This window comes from Liolophura sinensis, chromosome 1, assembly GCF_032854445.1.
Source record: "Liolophura sinensis isolate JHLJ2023 chromosome 1, CUHK_Ljap_v2, whole genome shotgun sequence".
Taxonomy (NCBI): domain Eukaryota; kingdom Metazoa; phylum Mollusca; class Polyplacophora; order Chitonida; family Chitonidae; genus Liolophura; species Liolophura sinensis.
In genome coordinates, this window is record NC_088295.1 from 78,586,655 (window position 1) to 78,604,412 (window position 17,758).

The 17,758-nt window shown below is 39.9% G+C and overlaps 1 protein-coding gene across 1 annotated transcript; it reads right to left on the bottom strand.

The window, feature by feature from the left end:
• Positions 1–503: 503 nt before the first annotated feature.
• On the bottom strand, positions 504–7,788 carry LOC135473937 (uncharacterized). Its single transcript, XM_064753897.1, has 5 exons — positions 7,558–7,788; positions 4,557–4,774; positions 3,789–3,815; positions 2,661–3,212; positions 504–2,467 (listed from the first exon to the last, which is right to left on the bottom strand). Exons 1-5 carry the CDS (start codon positions 7,595–7,597, stop codon positions 1,583–1,585), a joined length of 1,722 nt encoding a protein of 573 aa, XP_064609967.1. The 5' UTR covers positions 7,598–7,788; the 3' UTR covers positions 504–1,582.
• Between the last annotated feature and the right edge of the window lie 9,970 nt (positions 7,789–17,758).

The following is a 17,758-nucleotide window of genomic DNA, read 5'->3' on the forward strand; positions in this document are numbered from 1 at the left end:
TCCATCAGTGTTAATCCGCCAATAGCGTGCTTTCCAGCCACCGGATTGTCGCTCTGTTTTCCCCCTTTGAACTTAACGACACAAGATTACAGATACTGTCAAAGACAGGTTTCTATTTTAGGCCATTGGCTTAATTATTGGTCTGTGTACTATTAAACGTCTCCGTAAGCAAATGCTATATTTCATATGGGTAATTTGTTGATTTCATTTGACCTAGTTCTGTTAAAACGAACCAGTTTCGTGCGACAATTTAAATGTTTTCCGCTTTAAATGTCGGGATAAAGTCATTGACAGGAAAAATTGCAAATGCACATGCTTAATGATCAACGTATATCAAGAATGCAGTTATCACAACCACTTAACGTTTTATTCTTAATACCGTAAACTCTCGTCTTCTTAAAACCTTGCCAGCCAGGGAGTCATATGCTCAAAATGCAATGATTTTTGAGCATAAGCTGTGTTTATAGTAAAAGCAGTTACAATAAAAGCGTAACAAAGATACCTTTACACTTTTTCTTGATTCATAGCATGATATTTTGTATAATACAAATAATGACCTTGTTAATGTTTTAAGCAAGTGTTATCGACTAGGTACATGGTTTGAAGCATCGGTTATTACACACGAATGCCTTTCATAGAAAACTTCTTCTACTTCCAAATAACAATCTTCCGTTCACTGTTTGACGACCTGAACTGTGATTTAGATCCTTCGTTTATTTGAAACAGATATTAAAAGCAAGCAATCCTAGCTGTGGGGAAAATCGGTGATCTGAGAGTATTATTGTACAAATGTTAGAAAAGACAACATGTAAGTAAGAGTTTATTAGTACAACACCACGTACTAGAACAATGAGTTAGACAGTCAATAAATATACATAAAACTGGGAATAACGAAGGTGCTCATAAACATGGAAGAGTGTGCACATTCAACACACAGCCCTAGGCCTACACATGCACATCAAAAAGACGATAGTATATCACAGTAATGATCCGTATCACAGAATGATGAAACGCGTTTTTTACATTAATGTATTCTTGAATGAGCAAGTGAGGGAAAAGTGTCAGTATATAACAGATGTAAGGAAAAACAGTTCTCAGTATTTGTGTGTTTGCTTCTGATGTGCGGCAAGGAAATGACAGTATGTGGTCATGTAGGGTGGTCTACAGCTTGCAGCATCTCTCAGGTGTACCTACAACATTGTTGTTGTCATTATTAACTGACACCTAAATGGTAGTTAATTATCAATATCATTTAGACCGCATCACCAACAATAGCAAACATTCAGGTGGACGCCCTTTGTAGGGTTGATATTGGTTGTGCCCAAGAGAAAGGCATTTGTTAGCTATAATATCCAATACTGAGAACATCCCCATGTCAACAACATTACATTTATATGCAGAAGATCAACATTTGTGTTAAGTGAAAAATATCCATCGATGATGTTATACAAAGTGAAATATCTCTTGAAATGTCAATATCATATAGGTTTCATCATACCCAAGTGCTTACTTTCACTCTTGAATACCCATCCAACAATAAAATGCATCCAACGATTTTGAGGAAAGAAAACAACTTGTTGATCTACGTCTGTGCCAGGAAATTGTTAATTTCCGCTTGAAAGGCTGGGTTCATAACAGCCTTCACCATTCGGCGGTCATTTTCTGAGTCTGTCGATTTTATTGGTTTCTTGCCTTTCGTATTGTCTATAACATCTTGAATATTGGCGTCCACCATTTTGTCTAATGCATCTATTGTAGATTTCATTTCACCTGGACTCATGTCAATCAAAGACAAAGGTTTCTTGTCCTCTTTCGATTTTTCCTTTTTCTCCGGCTTCTGTGGCGCATTTTCTCTTGCTGCATCCGCTTTCGGCCCTTTAACTTTCGGCTTGTCAGCTTTACTGGCTTCCTCTGCCACTTTAGCAGACAACTTTCTGTCCTTTCTTTGTTTCTTGTTCTCTTTGGTTTTCTCTTTTTTGGTTTTCTCCGAATTGTTCGCTTTGATGGCAACAGCCGCCGCGGTTCCTGCCCCCGCCGCCACTGCCCCCGCCGTTACAGCTTCAGCCACAGGGAAGTTATCGTCTTCCTCTGATTCCTCTTGTTGAAGGGACCCACTGTCATCCGTGACCGGAGGGGTACCGATGCCCGGTAGAACAGGGTGGGGATTCAGGTCAGATCCCGCCATGGAAGGACGGGATTTAGTCCCGCTTTCCGGTCTCTCGAAATTCTCACTTATAACTCCATCGGGTGATTTGGTGGATATGGCAGACGACACCTCATCGCGGCTCGTTACTGGGGAATTCCCAGATGAGGATTCAGATCTATGAGAGACCACTGTCTGGATGGATTCACGTCCGTGGTGTTTTGTCTTCTCAGTCGACTCCTTCACTACATCCTCTTTGACCTCCGATTCCTCTGCCCAGGCCGCTTCCTTGGTGCTGGATTCAGCGACTTCATCAATGGTCGTCTGCAATACATAGAGAAGCGATCCAAGACAACACATGCCAAACATAAAACTGTCTATATGTTATTTTCGTTGAAAGAAACTGACGGAACTATATTTAATTATTCCCAGGCTTGCTGGATACTGATAAACTCTATGTATATCTTGCCTTTAGCTCCCTAAGTCATCAGAAAACACGGCAATAAATTGAGCTTACCTCCGGTTCCTGTCTGTCTATGTACTCCTCAACCTTCCGCTTAAGAATGATCTTCTGGGCGAGGTCAAGGTCATTCGCCTGCCGCTGTTGTTGCTTTTTCTTCACAGACTTCTCTCTCACTTCCCCCGGATCCGAAGACGCTGAATTTTGTCTGTAGTTAACTTTTCGATCTGTGGTGCTATGGTACGAGTTTCTCCGCTGATCATTGACTCTGCACGCCGCTGTTGCCATTTCTACCTGCTGAGCGTCCGCGTAGCCTGGTTTCACCTGGAGCTCGTAACGTTCGTGAAGCTCTTCGGACTTAGTGGACGACTGACCTGATGACGACCGGGAATTCGGAGTTTTCTCCGATACCGTGGCAAGTGCGGCCACAGCCTCCGTCCTGTCTGTCTGACGTTCCTGGCGAACCTGTTGGGGGCCGTCCGTGAAAGTGGGCTGAGGAGTTGGGGTCCGATTGGGGTCCTCCCGGAGCCCCGCTATCTCTGACAGATCCACGCTCTGGAAGGCACTGTCCTGTCGGGTAGGAGCTTGGTGTTCGCGCTTTTCGTCGCCCTGAAATGTGAACAGTACTTCAGATTATTGTCGAAAACCATAAAAATAGTTCAGGTTACAAAATTAAGTTGTAATGTTTCAACACATTTCCTTTTTAACAAAACTGAATAATAATTTCATAATGGGAAACAGCAAAGTTATTTATTTTGAGGATTAATGAAATAAATACAAGTACATAAATTAAATAAAAATAGCCATATTTCCTAAAACCAAATTGGTCCACATGTTGAAGTTTCAACGACATATATCCTGAGATAAATGTCTGCCTCCTATCATCAATAATTATCTCCTGTTACCTCTTCTTAGACCTGGAGGAAACACTTGCGTCACAGACTCTTGCCAAGCGAGGCCAAATAGCTTTCAAACTAAGATTCCATTCCGAAGAGACCAGAATCTGAATACCTCCCAGTAACAAACTTATGACATTGTCTATAACACAGTTCCCACCTGCCAGCACTAAACAGTTTTGTGTTATAGTCATGATTTCCTTTATTCGGTGTGTTTGACAAGTCATATCTATGTCGAGAATAATTTTCGATAAAATATGTACTGATATACTGTTATATGCCTGCTTACCTCTGGAACGTCTTCGAGCGGTTGTTGCTGAAATACAAGAGAACAACAGTAAAATATGAGAAATAGCTTAACAGATTCTGTTGACGTTTCTACTTCAACAAGAGTTTTACAAAACCAACTTAAAAATTAAAGGCAAATGACATCCAGGCGGGTGAGGCAGCCCGCCACATTATTATTTTGACTTTCACAAATCATACCATGTGTAGCTCATGTTTAACTTCTTTAACTGCCACTTTATGAAGGTATAAGTCAGCGAGTTAATCTTAATGAGCTTCTGACTAGAGCTGTTTAACATCTAGTCAAATTCTAATTCAGATTTTTGTAAGAATGTAAAAACACTCCACGCAACAGATAGTTGTTGAAAATGATATATTTGTGCCTGAGAACATATTACATTCCAGTATTCTGTCTCTAAACATACGATTTTGACTGGATTTAGCGGGGCTAATCACCGATGAGGCACCGGTGATAACAGTATATGGCATTTATAGACCATTATGAGGGAATCAAATGTATGCTTCACAGACAACACACCTTCATTCACCCATCTAGCACACGGTTCCCTTTCAGGTCAGCTGAGTTGTGGGTTTATAATCAGCGCCTGCGCAGATTCATGTCTCAGTGAGAACACACTCACTTCTCCATATGCTTCACAGACAACACACCTTCATTCACCAATGTACCACACGCTGGCATTTGAGGTACACTTAAGTGTGAGTTTATAATCAGCGCCTGCGCAGATTCATGTCTAAATGAGAACATACTCACCTCTCCCATACCGACTGACTGTCCACCACCTTTCCGTCTCCTGCTCTCCATGATGTAGTCGTACAATGTAGGGCCGTTTCGGGGACCACCCGCCATTTGCCTTTCCCGCTTTTTGCGCATGCGGGAATGAATAACCCGTCTGGCTGCCATGATTTCTGGGAGGTAGATTTTATTTAATGTCTTGTCCAGACGCGATATTCCATCATCCAAATTGTTTGCTGCAAAACAGAGAGGAACACTACATCATATACATGTCACCATAGTGGTTTTTCCAACCACAATATATCTTCATCACTTTGGACAGAACAGGGGTAACTTCATGGCTTTAGACAGAACAGCGGTGGTGTTTTCCCACCACAATATATCTTCATCATTTTGAACAGAACAGGGGTAAAGCTGTAGTGTTTTTGCAAACACAATATACCTCCATGGCTTTGGACAGAATACGGGTAAAGTTATAGTGGTTTCCAAAGCACAATATACCAAAAAGCCTTTGAAATGGATTGTACAATACAAGAGGTTGTGGATTTCCCACTATAGGCATAACGCATTGCTCAAACTGGTTAGCTGATCTGTCTGAGAACCCTGGCCGGCCCACATGATACAAGGGTACTGCTGATGTACTCGGCAACCACACAACCGTTACCAATGGTGCCTATAAAACGCTGATTCTAAACACTACCTGCCTGGTCGATACTGGGAAAATGGTGTTCCATATAGCCTGTCGCAGATTCACGCGATACTACGACCAAACTGGGACAGTAAAACGTCGTTCATTGCCCTAAGAACACATTCGTAAAGACAAATAACCAAAAATATTAAAGGCTCGAAAATAATAAAGGCTTAGTTTATTAGTCTAATCTTGAGGCAGACGCACAATAAGCAAGTGGTAGAAACCCAGTACAAAGTCAAGATTTCCACAAAGCCAGAGCGGTCCTGCAACGTCGTTACATGGCTGTCATCACCGTAATGTCACCATAATGGTATACGATCAAGATTCATCCAGCACAATTTACCGTGCTTAGCTAAGCGTAACACTTACCCACCTACTCTGTCAGGATAATCGTCACTGGTAAACTCACCTGGTTATCCAGTTATGGCCAAAACTGTGGTATTTGATGATTACGTTCTACGAAAATTACGAAAGGCACGCGGAGACCATATAGTGGGCCATAGCCTTTACCACGTCGCTCCTGGCTGCCAGATATAACAAAAATCCATAATCTCAATCTCCACTACAAGGTTTGTTCAAATCACGGATCTTCCCAACATGATTCGCGTTCGCTTTTCCTTTTTCTGGATAACGGCGCCGGGCGACCATTGTATTTCGCAGGCCTTTGATGGATCTCTATTGTATGTATGGGCATTCCATTCGCTACTCTGACGTATTATATCGTCAGTACCTTGTGGTACTATTGTACACGACCATACTTCTGTATCAGTTTGAACAGAAGAAGGCCAAAGCTATAATATTGGTTTCAGTACTCAATTTGCGCACCTGCAATCGGTAGAATTTTTTGTAAAAATACAGATGGGTGCATATTAGGAATTGCATTTTGTGTACGAAAGTTGTTTTTCTCCATTTACTTCCACCAGGATCCACATTACGAGCAACTGATTCACGTTTGTTTGTTGGTTGTTTTAACGGTTTTGAGTTTAATTTGATTTCCACATTGTTTTCATCTTAATGCCAACATTTGCCTCAATGAAACACCGTGAGGAACATATGTTTAGACATTGACGTTTTGGCGCCTTATATTTTCAAGATAATTAGAAAGGACAAAAAGGACAAAAACTCTATGGATTATTGGGCAACACGAAAAACATAAAGGTTTGAGCCTCTGCCTTGCAGGAACATCTTTGAGACCGATACTGAGGAATAGTTCAAGATATAATCAGCTATAATGTGACAGTTCAAATCCGACAGTTGGGCTGAATATGAACGCCTGGTATTTTCACATTTTTTGCATCCACAAAGGACAGTCATGTCTCATTGTAAATCAGCCGAAATGGACAAGAATCATGATATACATGTCCAATAAATAGGTCCATGGTTTTCATCAAAAACCACCATACACCATAAATCCATCATCTAATAAATTATCAATGTGTTCAAATGTACCCGATGTGAAGTGAGTACAACGGCATTTCAAGAACCTTCTCTGGAGAAACAGTTCGTGATGATAAACTGATTCGCAACCATTGCGGGAAAGATAGATATATAAACTATTTATACCTGTAAATGTTTACTCCCAGTCGTTATTCCCATTAGAAGAGCTAATGTTCCGCATGACGAACGATCTTATCAGCAATCATCGCACGACCTGTTTCCCAACGGGGTCAAAACCGAGTCGTGATTGCAGCCGTCAGTATCTAAACCAGTGGATTGATCGAATGCTAGCAAATCAGTGAATAATTAAAAGCTGTGTTGTTGACAAACAATGGTAACTCGCACTGAACAACGTCATTACTACGTAGCGGATCCAGATAAGCAAAAATCTGGGGCAAACTTTTGTGATACAATCCTAAGAAAGTGATGGATAAACTGTTACAAAAGCCATCCTTGATTGTGAGAATTTGTTCAAATGTCGTCGAAAATTGCAGCATATTGTGAATACATGCGTGGGGCATCATATCTGACGTTCCGCGCACAGACGTTTTCCCGCTCTCCAGTGTAAACTAGATCACGCACGGAAATCAGTCAGCCAATCATACTTCACTTACACAATCGTTTTGAAAAGCTGAATTTTTTTGGTGTTTTGGAAACTTTTTAACGGTTATGCTGCCTGACTGTCCGAGATTAGGCATTCCAGTGAAGCAGCATTGTTACTGAAAACAGATTCGCATTGAGGCAGGTCGGTTAATAACAGACATCGTTGTGAAATGACTGAAGTTAAACTCCAGGTACACAAACAACAGCTTGAATGAAGGGAACCGGTACCAACCATCAAAGGATCGTGAGGACCACTTTTGCACTTACAGTTGTGTAGTTATTACTTACCAGATGTACGACCATGTTGTTCGTTTGCTGTGTCTCCCATCTTGAATGTCTAAGAACTCTTTCTGTCCGCTAATATGCTAACAGTCGTGAGAAGGAAAACACTTCACGGGTTTGAAATGATAGTTTCGCGGTTAGTATCTAGCTGAAGAAACATCCACGCGCATCTCAAATAATAAAGAAGCAGTTTCGTTTAACAAAAAATCATCCCCTTCTTATTAATTCCGCATAGGTTCTTCACTGTTCTTTTATGAGTTGACAGGAGCTGGATTGTCTGGAAGACAACAAGAGGAAGGAAGGAAAGATAAATTTTATAATCAACGTTAAATTAGTTTTCAAAGTGCATGAAAGGCATACGCCAATGTTGACATAGTCAATATAGTCTTGCATACAAAAACCACTAGTGTTGTATGAATACAAACTTGTGTTCTTTATAACAAAACTCTTGTTTCATATTTGAACAACTCCATCTTGTGTTGAAGTAACACAAGGTCTTGCATTGATGTGCATAAATTATCTCATTTTGGTTTAACACAAGTTTGTGTTTTATTATTTTGTAACACAAAAATGTGAACTTCACATTTATTAAACACATGTGTGTGTGTTGGGGTAACACATTTCCGTGTTGAATTAAAACAACACAAGTTGTTGTGTTAGATTTCAACACAAGTGTGTGTACAACGTATTATGCGTTGTGTTGAAAAAGGCGTAACTGTAGCCATAATGATTGATTAACTGCTAACGGTATACTCATGAATTAATCACTTTCACGATGACGATCAGTATTACTGGTGCAGGAAACCAGTGTGGGCAGACTTTTGGCAAGTGACTTTTATAAACGTGTCGTACAGACTTGTAAAGGTGACTTTAACATACTCGACCAGCATTATTCTTCGACAGCTTATTGTGACCAAGGCACCTACGAACAGCCAAAACGCGCCATCATGAAACATCCCATGTTACCAAGACGCCTACGAACAGCCAGAACGGGGAATCATGAAACATCCCATGTTACCAAGGCGCCCACGAACAGCCAGAACGGGGAATCATGAAACATCCCATGTTACCAAGACGCTTACGAACAGCCAGAACGGGGAATCATGAAACTTGTTATGTTACCAAGACGGTTACAAACAGCGAGAACGGGGAATCATGAAACATCCCATGTTACCAAGACGCCTACGAACAGCCAGAACGGGGAATCATGAAACATCCTATGTTACCAAGACGCCTACAAACAGCGAGAACGGGGTATCATGATACATCCCATCTTACCAAGACGCCTACGAACAGCCAGAACGGGGAATCATGAAACATCCCATGTTAGCTTATTTTGACGTCATGAAATAACGGAAGCAACCAAGAAACATTGGGAAATGAGAAAGGTTTTAGATGTGTTGAAACTCACATATATGACACGCAGCACTCGTATAGATGCTTTCATAATGCAAGTCTGGAACTGTGAACTAGTGAAACCATACACAAAAGATGCCATATCTCATTAGAGTTTAATAACAAAATACACAGTCTTCATATGAATTAATGACTGTTTTTCATTGATACATGTTATACGTAAGGTTTATTCTGCACATTTTAGTTTCAAAAAAAGCATATGATTTCAGTTATGGCTTTGGTAAGATTGATTATCTAAAGGAAGTTAATATGTTTTAGTTTAAAACCTGTCAGAAAATAGTTAGTTATTCGAAACAGGTACACAGAAAGAGATGCTTGACTGTATCATATATATATTGCTTATACATTATCCTGAAATGACTGTGCCACAAGAATAATAATCTTGTTATTTCAGTTGAAAAAAAAGAGATGTCATCAAACAACTGAAGGAGAATTATCGTCGTGGAATTAAGTGTTTTGTCTCCTGATGAGAATTTTTCAGGTGTTCCAAGGATCCCGCTCTAATGTTTCCAGCAATCCAGTCTGCAGAAACACTGTGAATGAGCGATAAAACGTGATGTGGGCGAAAGACGACGTCGTCTAAGCAGAGCGACACCACGTACAAACAACTATTGATATGGGCAAGTAAACCGAAGTCAATACATAACTGCAGTGTAGTGGCCTGACAAAGCCTTATGATAACGTGGTCAGGGGAATATGGATTCAACAATGGGCCATACGGACTGCATGCTTATAATCCATTTTACACAAGGGTAATGTTTCGATTAAACGTTAACAGGTACGATCCTAGGATACTATATCCATAAGGCCAACAAAAAACGATCATTAGGGAGGCCGGACCTCTGAGGGACATTGGAGTCAGTCAGGCTGAATGTGCATGACAAAATTGTTTTGGGTCGCACACACTTGGGTGTTGGTCGAGTAACACACCATAATCCTCGTGTAGCTTGAATACCTTCACTGGCGACATAATGCCGACGCCAATGCCAGTGTGCTTTGCGTTAAGTCAGAATGGTACGAACTACAAATGATATCTCATTAGTTTTGTCTAAAAATAGATAAAGCACGCAACAACAGCGCTGAAAATGTTGAATGTCTTGTAACAGTGTTTTAGCCCTTTTTATGTATTGAAAGTAAATCATTGTAAACCCGTAGGCCCTAGCCAGTAATGTTGCACCAAAGAACCCATCTGTGAACAGTACTAAGTTGTGCAAATGTACTGAGCCGACTCTCTAAATAACGTTAATCTCAACAAAGTGGAATCCATGGATAAGTTATGTTTGGTGTTTTCGTATATATTTGACACTGTCTATGGTTAACTGTATTTGACACCGCCGTCGGAAATCCATTTTGACAATACTTACGGAAATCACATTTAACATTGTGTAAAGAAATCCATTCTTCAGTTCTGACACAAATAATAGTTTAAAAACCACCTCGTCTAGAAGTTGAACGGCTTCTTATTAAATTTCTATGATAGAAGAAATGATACAGTAAACCCTTTACTTCATCAGGCATGCTTGTAAATATGTAAACGTTTATAAAACCACACATATGTAAATGCAGTCAAGAAATATGACAGCGGTCTTAAGGAATGTAAATAGCTGAAGGATCATATTTTATAATACCGTTGCCTTTATAATGACAGTGTTACTTCACTAATCCAGCTGTTTTCGTTACAGCGTTTAAAGTTTAGCATAGTTTATCATATGAGGATGCCAATTAATAACATCAATGTGTATTGATTGACAGATATTAATATACTCCAATACATTTGCAATGATTGCTTCATAATTCAAACTGACCTCGATATAGTGTTTAAAGTTCATCATAGTTTATCAAAAGTCAAAAACTGCTAACTAATAATTCACGGTTTAGTGATGTCTCTCAGACATTGAGAATTGTTCTGTGTGCCGAAAACAGACAACAGGAATGTTATCACTGGCTAAAGTTTAACAGCATTTGATTGGCAGAGATGTAGCCGTACAGTGTATGGGAAAATATGCTTATTTTTTATTCCGATTGGAAACTTTAGATAAGTTAATGGTCATTGCGGTGAGCTTCATTAAGTGAAGTCATCTTCATTGCCATGACAACGGCTATTGTCTTCATCGTTACAGTTATAACCAACATCTTACGCCTATCAAAGTCCTTTTACTTGACTCGGCTTTTCTTTCATCCCGATTTCGTATGGTCTTTTAAAGTAAACCCCATGCATGACATGTATTGCCTTATGCTATCGTCCAGTTCCCGGATATTGTTTCCATCACGGATCGTTGATGTCCCTCTGTAGTGTTGTCCACTAACTGCCAACCTTAAATCTCCCACGTTCGGGCAAAGTGCACTGTTTGTTCTCTGAAATCATCGACATATAGAAGTGTCGGCCAGCTGATGGATTAATCAATACGAGACTAGCGTAAACTCACTCCGGAATTCCAAGTCCCTGTATTTACTCGATTCCTGGTTTACCTGACAAATCCAAGCGGCCTTCACAACCATAGGCCTATAAGAGGAACTTTGTAGAGCGCACCTGTCACTCCAGGGGCATATGCTACTGAATTGTCTTAGTCCTCGCCAGACCCTGTTCCCTGCTTGTTTATCAAGGTCTCCAGTTGTGTATCAAGGTGTGTAGCATGACGGTAAACCAGTGTACCCTCATACTGATGCTAAAACATTTGCATCTTTCACGCCACTGACAACATCAACGACGATATTTCTATAAGTCTAATATATACTTTCTAGGTTTTGAGAATTATTATAACTATAAAACGTTAGTGCGAACTTTCTTACGGAAATAACACCCTGACAGAAGGGTGATATTAAATTTAAATTTATAATTAATAGATCCATTGGTCATTATATATTTTAACCTTTGCTTATCCACAATGTGAAACAATTCGTTGTATGTAGTCGACTTAAACATGACTAATGGTTGCGTGTCGCATTGTTTAAAATAGACTCGAGTAGAACTTGTTCACATAGGTACGATATCAGAAAGACAAAATTTTAGAAATGTAAACACAAGCTTTACCTACCGGAGAGTATCCATGTCTAAATTCCTTCCTGGACCTCTTCGCTCTGTTTCATGTCAACACAGACCTGTCCTATCTCACGGCTATACAGTCCGCGCATGCGTTTTACCGCTGCACGTGAATGGGCTCTAATGATGATCGGTGTTAACGGAAACCGGATTTTATCGATTCTGATTGGTAAATGTATAACATATCGATCGACATCTCTTGGAAACACAGCGATGTTTTTCCCGTTGTATGAGACAAGCACGACAAAGGCGACAACAGTCGGCTGATACACAATAGCATGCCGTGTGATCGTTAATACCACCAATTTAACCAAATAACAGGTAAGGAAATTAAAGAACTCTCACTGATTACTTCAGGCGTATCCATCTACGAATAATGGTAATCTTGGAATTAAAATCTTATGAAATATGCAAATTAAATTATACCCTAACTGTCTCGTGATCGAGTAAATTTGCATATGAATCGGTATACACATTTTAACCGATTTTCCAGTTACTAGGGGCTCAGTGAAAATATACAAGACTCCTAACCAAACATCTTGACCAGTTCCGTATAAATTATGTACGTTAAAAAATTAAACACTCCTAAGAAAAGACACCATGTAATATCCATCTTTTGGCCCAATATGTATGTTGTCACATGTCTCCCATCCACCTCTGCGTGGGTAGAAGCGACTTCGTCTTCCAACCTTGGTATGTGGTAATTTCCCCCCCCCCCTTCCCAACCTTGGTGTACAGTAACACCCTCCATTCATAGGTCTTTTGTGGGGTAACACCTCTATCCCCAGGCCTTGATGCGTGGTAATTTCCTTCCTCCTGCAACCTTGTGTGTGTGGTCACCCACTTCGTCATTTTGTGTGGTACTTTCTTCCATTTCCCAAGCGTGTTATGTTGTAATTTCCTTCATCCCCTGACCTTGTAGTCTGGTAATTTCCTTCATCCCCTGACGTTGTTACGTGTTTCATAACCTCTTTCATTTCCTAGTTTGTTCTACGCGATGACACATTTCAGCGAAGACCCCAGAATCTTCTTTATGCCTCGATCTCATCAGCTTGCGCATTCTTTTAGGTGCAATGTACCATGACCACCCTGAATGTACACGTATAAGTCTTCGTCTTAATCTTTTATCAGGTCTCTAATTCTGTCCAATGACCTCGCTATATGCATAGTAATCTTTCTTAATTCGCTTGATCTCGCTGTATACATGCATGGTAAACTTTCTTCGTGCCCTGAGATTATTGTTACTTGGCACAACGTTTCATTTTTTGACTTATTTTGATGTTAGTTTTTATTTTCCTGACCTGGGTTGACATGGTTACTTCAAAATTTTACATGGCAATCTAAGACGTTCCAATGCTAATTTAAAATCTGAACTCGACAATCTGGTATTTCATTGGTCAGCTCCGAACACAAAGTCAGCTTATCTAGAAAAAGGAACGCTTTCTTTTTCTTTTTTTTTTTCTATTAACGTTGATTTGTCTCGTTCTATGGCATGTTGAAATGAAGTTTTTTCTTATGAATCTGTGGCTTAAAACTTACATGAAACGTATCGGTAGGGCATATAGATTTATGGGTTCCTAAACCTACTTCCAAAGTGTGTACAAAATCCCAAATGTGCACACCACCACGGTTTGTCATAGTCCATATATGGTGTTACGTCGATCTGCCCCGGAAGCTAAGTACACTCGTCACATATACCTTATATATTTTTTTATTTATTCAGTAGCTCAACCAGTATTGCCAAAACTGACAGCATCTTGCTATGGACGTGATATGTGTAATTTTATAACAAAATTATAGGCGCAGGAAAGCACGATTTACGCTGATGAGTGCAGTATACCGGTAATTCCACTGTAGTGACAATTCGAATGAGTTCGCAAGGTGTTAAAATCGGCACCCATGCACGGAAATAGTTAATGTATCCGCTAACAAACCCTGTTAAATTGTTCCACTAATGGGCAAGGACCACGAAAGAATGGATTATTAATTGATTTACTCTTCTCAAAAGGAGACTAACTCCAAAGCTGCGCGTTCGATCAGGTGTTGCCTTAGAGACGAGCGCGCGACCTCCACCTACGGTTTCGGTTTTAATGCATGCTGCACCCAGATTTGCAAATTATACTGAATTAGGTCAACCGAAACAAACAAAGGTTTAATCTGTTGGCCCATTATCGAGGTCAGCAAAGGATGTAAACTTAATATGCATCATTTGATAGCGAATGCTTGGGTTTAACACTTTGATATCATTGATTGGCAGTATGATCATCAAATATCAGCAAAGTTTTGGGCATAAAAACGCGTTATTGGACACAAGATGAGGGATTTGACATTTCAACAGTTTGCTTCTTTAAACACTACAAAAACCTGTATGTACAGATTTGTAAATGACAAATTATACATGCAGTATGTACTTTTGACTTATACAACAAAATGATATGCGCTTACTGTAAGTTATTTCCATTTGTGTTGTCACTTCTATAGATCGATACCGAAAGTAGTTATCTCTGCATTCTATCCCTTAGCTACGAGAATCAATTACATCCTGCCTTCTGCCGGCAAAACAAATTTCCCAGATACCAATGTGACGTCGTTTAAAACACCACCCTTGTTGAGGCTCTTAGCTGTCAAAAAACACTAAGACGTGTACTTTTAACCTTCTCACTGCATATTACCCACTTTCTTAAGATACATCACCGGGTGACCATAGGTCCGGGTGACGATTACAATTCTCGGCTGACGGTCGTTATGTACGTATTGTCCAGGTCCGATATATGTGTAAATAGGGGATAGGGTGGGACAACCCTATATTGAAAACATAAATGCCAAAAATCCCAGAAACAGTCAACAAAATCAAGTCAACATTTCGTAATACATATTTTGGTCCTTACATTGCATAGTCGTATCTCAACAACACAAATATGGCAAGGACAAATAAAATACATGTACGTTCTGTCAATATTTCTTTCTATCTTTACAGGATTATATCCAAATGTTCATCACATATAGTAAATGTAATTAATAGTTCATTCCACAATTTCACAGATAATTTCTTCAACCGACCATGAAAAACTTGGTATTGTGAGTTTGTTGGCATTTACTAATTAGGAAGACCAACTATTGGGCAGTAACCCAAGGGGTCAAGCAGTGCTACAGATAATTTTCAGAGGTAGTGCGGTACTCCTTACTTTTCCAAGAGAGGGAGCACTGGGTAAGCCTACCCAAGTATTCATTTTTTGAAAGTAGTCAACACTTCACTATTTTGGGTTCCCAGCAATGCACGTGGAAAGTGATTGAGTGAAGTGAGTTGAGAAAATTGAAAGACATACATGTGCATACATGTATAGGTCTACATAGACCTACCAGCACAGAGATTCTCGTAGTTACATGTAGGACTACAAGTGCATGTATGTACATGTTGATTGCCCAGAATTACGACTTGTCATAACATTTATTTATTACACTTCAAGTTGCAGGCCTACTGGGTTTATTCCAATAACTCACTACCTGACAACTTTACCTTTTCATTTTGTTTTGATAGCGCTCTAATTTTGAACGCTTTTACACCTGCACGCCCGTTATCTGTAGCCCTGGGGTCAAGGTCAAATGGCATACTCGCCGTCTCATGGCTTCCACATTCTTTATTTTCACAATTTTGGTGACTAACAGAACGCTCGATTGCCGTAAGGTAAGGCCTAAATATTACTAGGAGCTTTTAAATACATGAACGTAGGCCACCTTATATGGTGTAATGTTTCGCCATATTCGCTATCACAGGCAATCACGATCCTAAACAAAAAAATAAACGAAAGCACGACTCCAAACATAATTAAACTTTTCATTCAATGCATAGGCCTAATCATAACATATAAATCCCTAAGGTAATATTTGACCATAACACACGGTCTATTTCGTTAAGCGCAATGACACGTCGTACTTGGATGAAACTACTTCTGGCAATTTCTTCACATTTTTTCATGCCTCTATAATGGACCTCTGGCGATTCTCACCAATAGACTCCAAAAAATTATGCCTAGATTAGGTTTGTAACAATTCATATGTAGACTTTCCTCCAACACCACCATCTTGAGTCCGGACTGCAAGCCTCAAAATCAAAACTTGGCTGAATCTCGAACACACATTCAGAACATATTAACCATTGATTTATCTACATTCACGACGTATTGCGCGTGAATCGTGATGTCATCGAATGATTGGCTTGACTACATGTGGATGTGAAGCCGAGCTTAAAACTGTAAAACTTTATTTACAGTGGGTTTATAGTCCATGATATAGGGCGTGAGTTTACATCTTGACGATATAGTACTTAGAAATCGGCGTTTCTACATACATGTATTTGCAGTATAATGACTGTACGACGTCGTGTCGATGTCATGACCTGGGAAATATGCAAAACTCGACCTAAATACAATATAGGACTTAATGTCAGGCCAACGCCCCCATCATGATCGTCATACCCATACATTACTATCATCAACAAACCATCGAAGTCTTCGTGACATATGGATTTATTCCAGAGAACGTAGTAAATATCGTCTGTCAGACCACCTCTGCTGGATGTTCTATCGTCCGCCTATTAATATATAAAAAGACTCTTTGAGAATAAATTATACCTGCGACTATACGCCGTGCTTATTTGAGATGTCAATCATAACAGGTTTAATAAGGCACTTCTGTATTCTGCTCGTTTGTCTTTTATCCCGAATCACGTCAGTGCGACAAATTAAACGGAAAAAGCAGACTTGTATTTATCATGATAAAAACACTCTATGTAACTATATCAAAGATGAGACAAATTTAGCTCGACGGATCACAGAAATCTCTCATAGACCTCTTTGGTTCTACCCATCACAACATGGTTTCGTTCTACTGCTTGGTTAAAGCCTTAAGCGTCGCTATCTGACGTAGACTAAATCGATGAGAAAACTTGTACAACAGTTAGACTGTATGGACAAACAAATCGACGTGTTGTTATAGCAACTGGTACAGCTCGCTGTTGACGTGTCGTGTGAAACGGTTGTTGACGGTTCTGTAAAACACAATGACAAGACATGCATAATTCAAGGGTGTCGAGGATGGGCATTGTCAAGCGGTGTGAAACAAGTACGTTGCCATACTAACAGTCACACACACTGATGCGACTAAGAACAAAGCTTTGGTGTGACCGTAACTATGTAGGTCTAACTGATTGATCCGTTGGTTTATAAGTTTGTCCGTGCAATTCTTCGGTTGGCATTGTTATCGATTTTAAATCTCATTCACTAATATTACGTCTCCTTGCAATCGCGTGCAACGTTCTATTGTCTGTGTTTGTCTGACGCAAAATATTTGCACTATACAGCGCCGCAAACCTGGTGATGCAGTTATTATCAAAGCAAACCACACCTCACATGATAACACATTGTCCGGGCCTTAATAACTACTCTCTCCAAACTTAGCAATCACTGCTAGCTATCCAATCGTTAGTACTTATGTTATAGCCGAATAGATACTATTAGTCGTGGTCCATTCAAGAACACTTCCTGAATGCGTGGTCCAGTATGACTGGGGAAGTCATCCGGAACCGGATGATTTACACTGATATCGTTATTATCGTCAACACATGCTCGCAGTTAAGTTAACAAAATCGTGTAACCTTGATGGTAAGCATATCCACTTTATTTCGTCAATTTTTCCTTAAGAAATACCAGCTAGTCCAGGTTTTCACACGTGCCTAGACTCAAGCTGTTTCCA

Coding starts and splice junctions, on each gene's coding strand:
- LOC135473937 (XM_064753897.1), bottom strand. CDS start 7,597: ATGGGAGACACAGCAAACGAACAACATGGTCGTACATCTG. Junction 4,775..7,557: donor ACAACATGGTCGTACATCTG/GTAAGTAATAAC, acceptor TCTGTTTTGCAG/CAAACAATTTGGATGATGGA. Junction 3,816..4,556: donor AGTCAGTCGGTATGGGAGAG/GTGAGTATGTTC, acceptor CTTGTATTTCAG/CAACAACCGCTCGAAGACGT.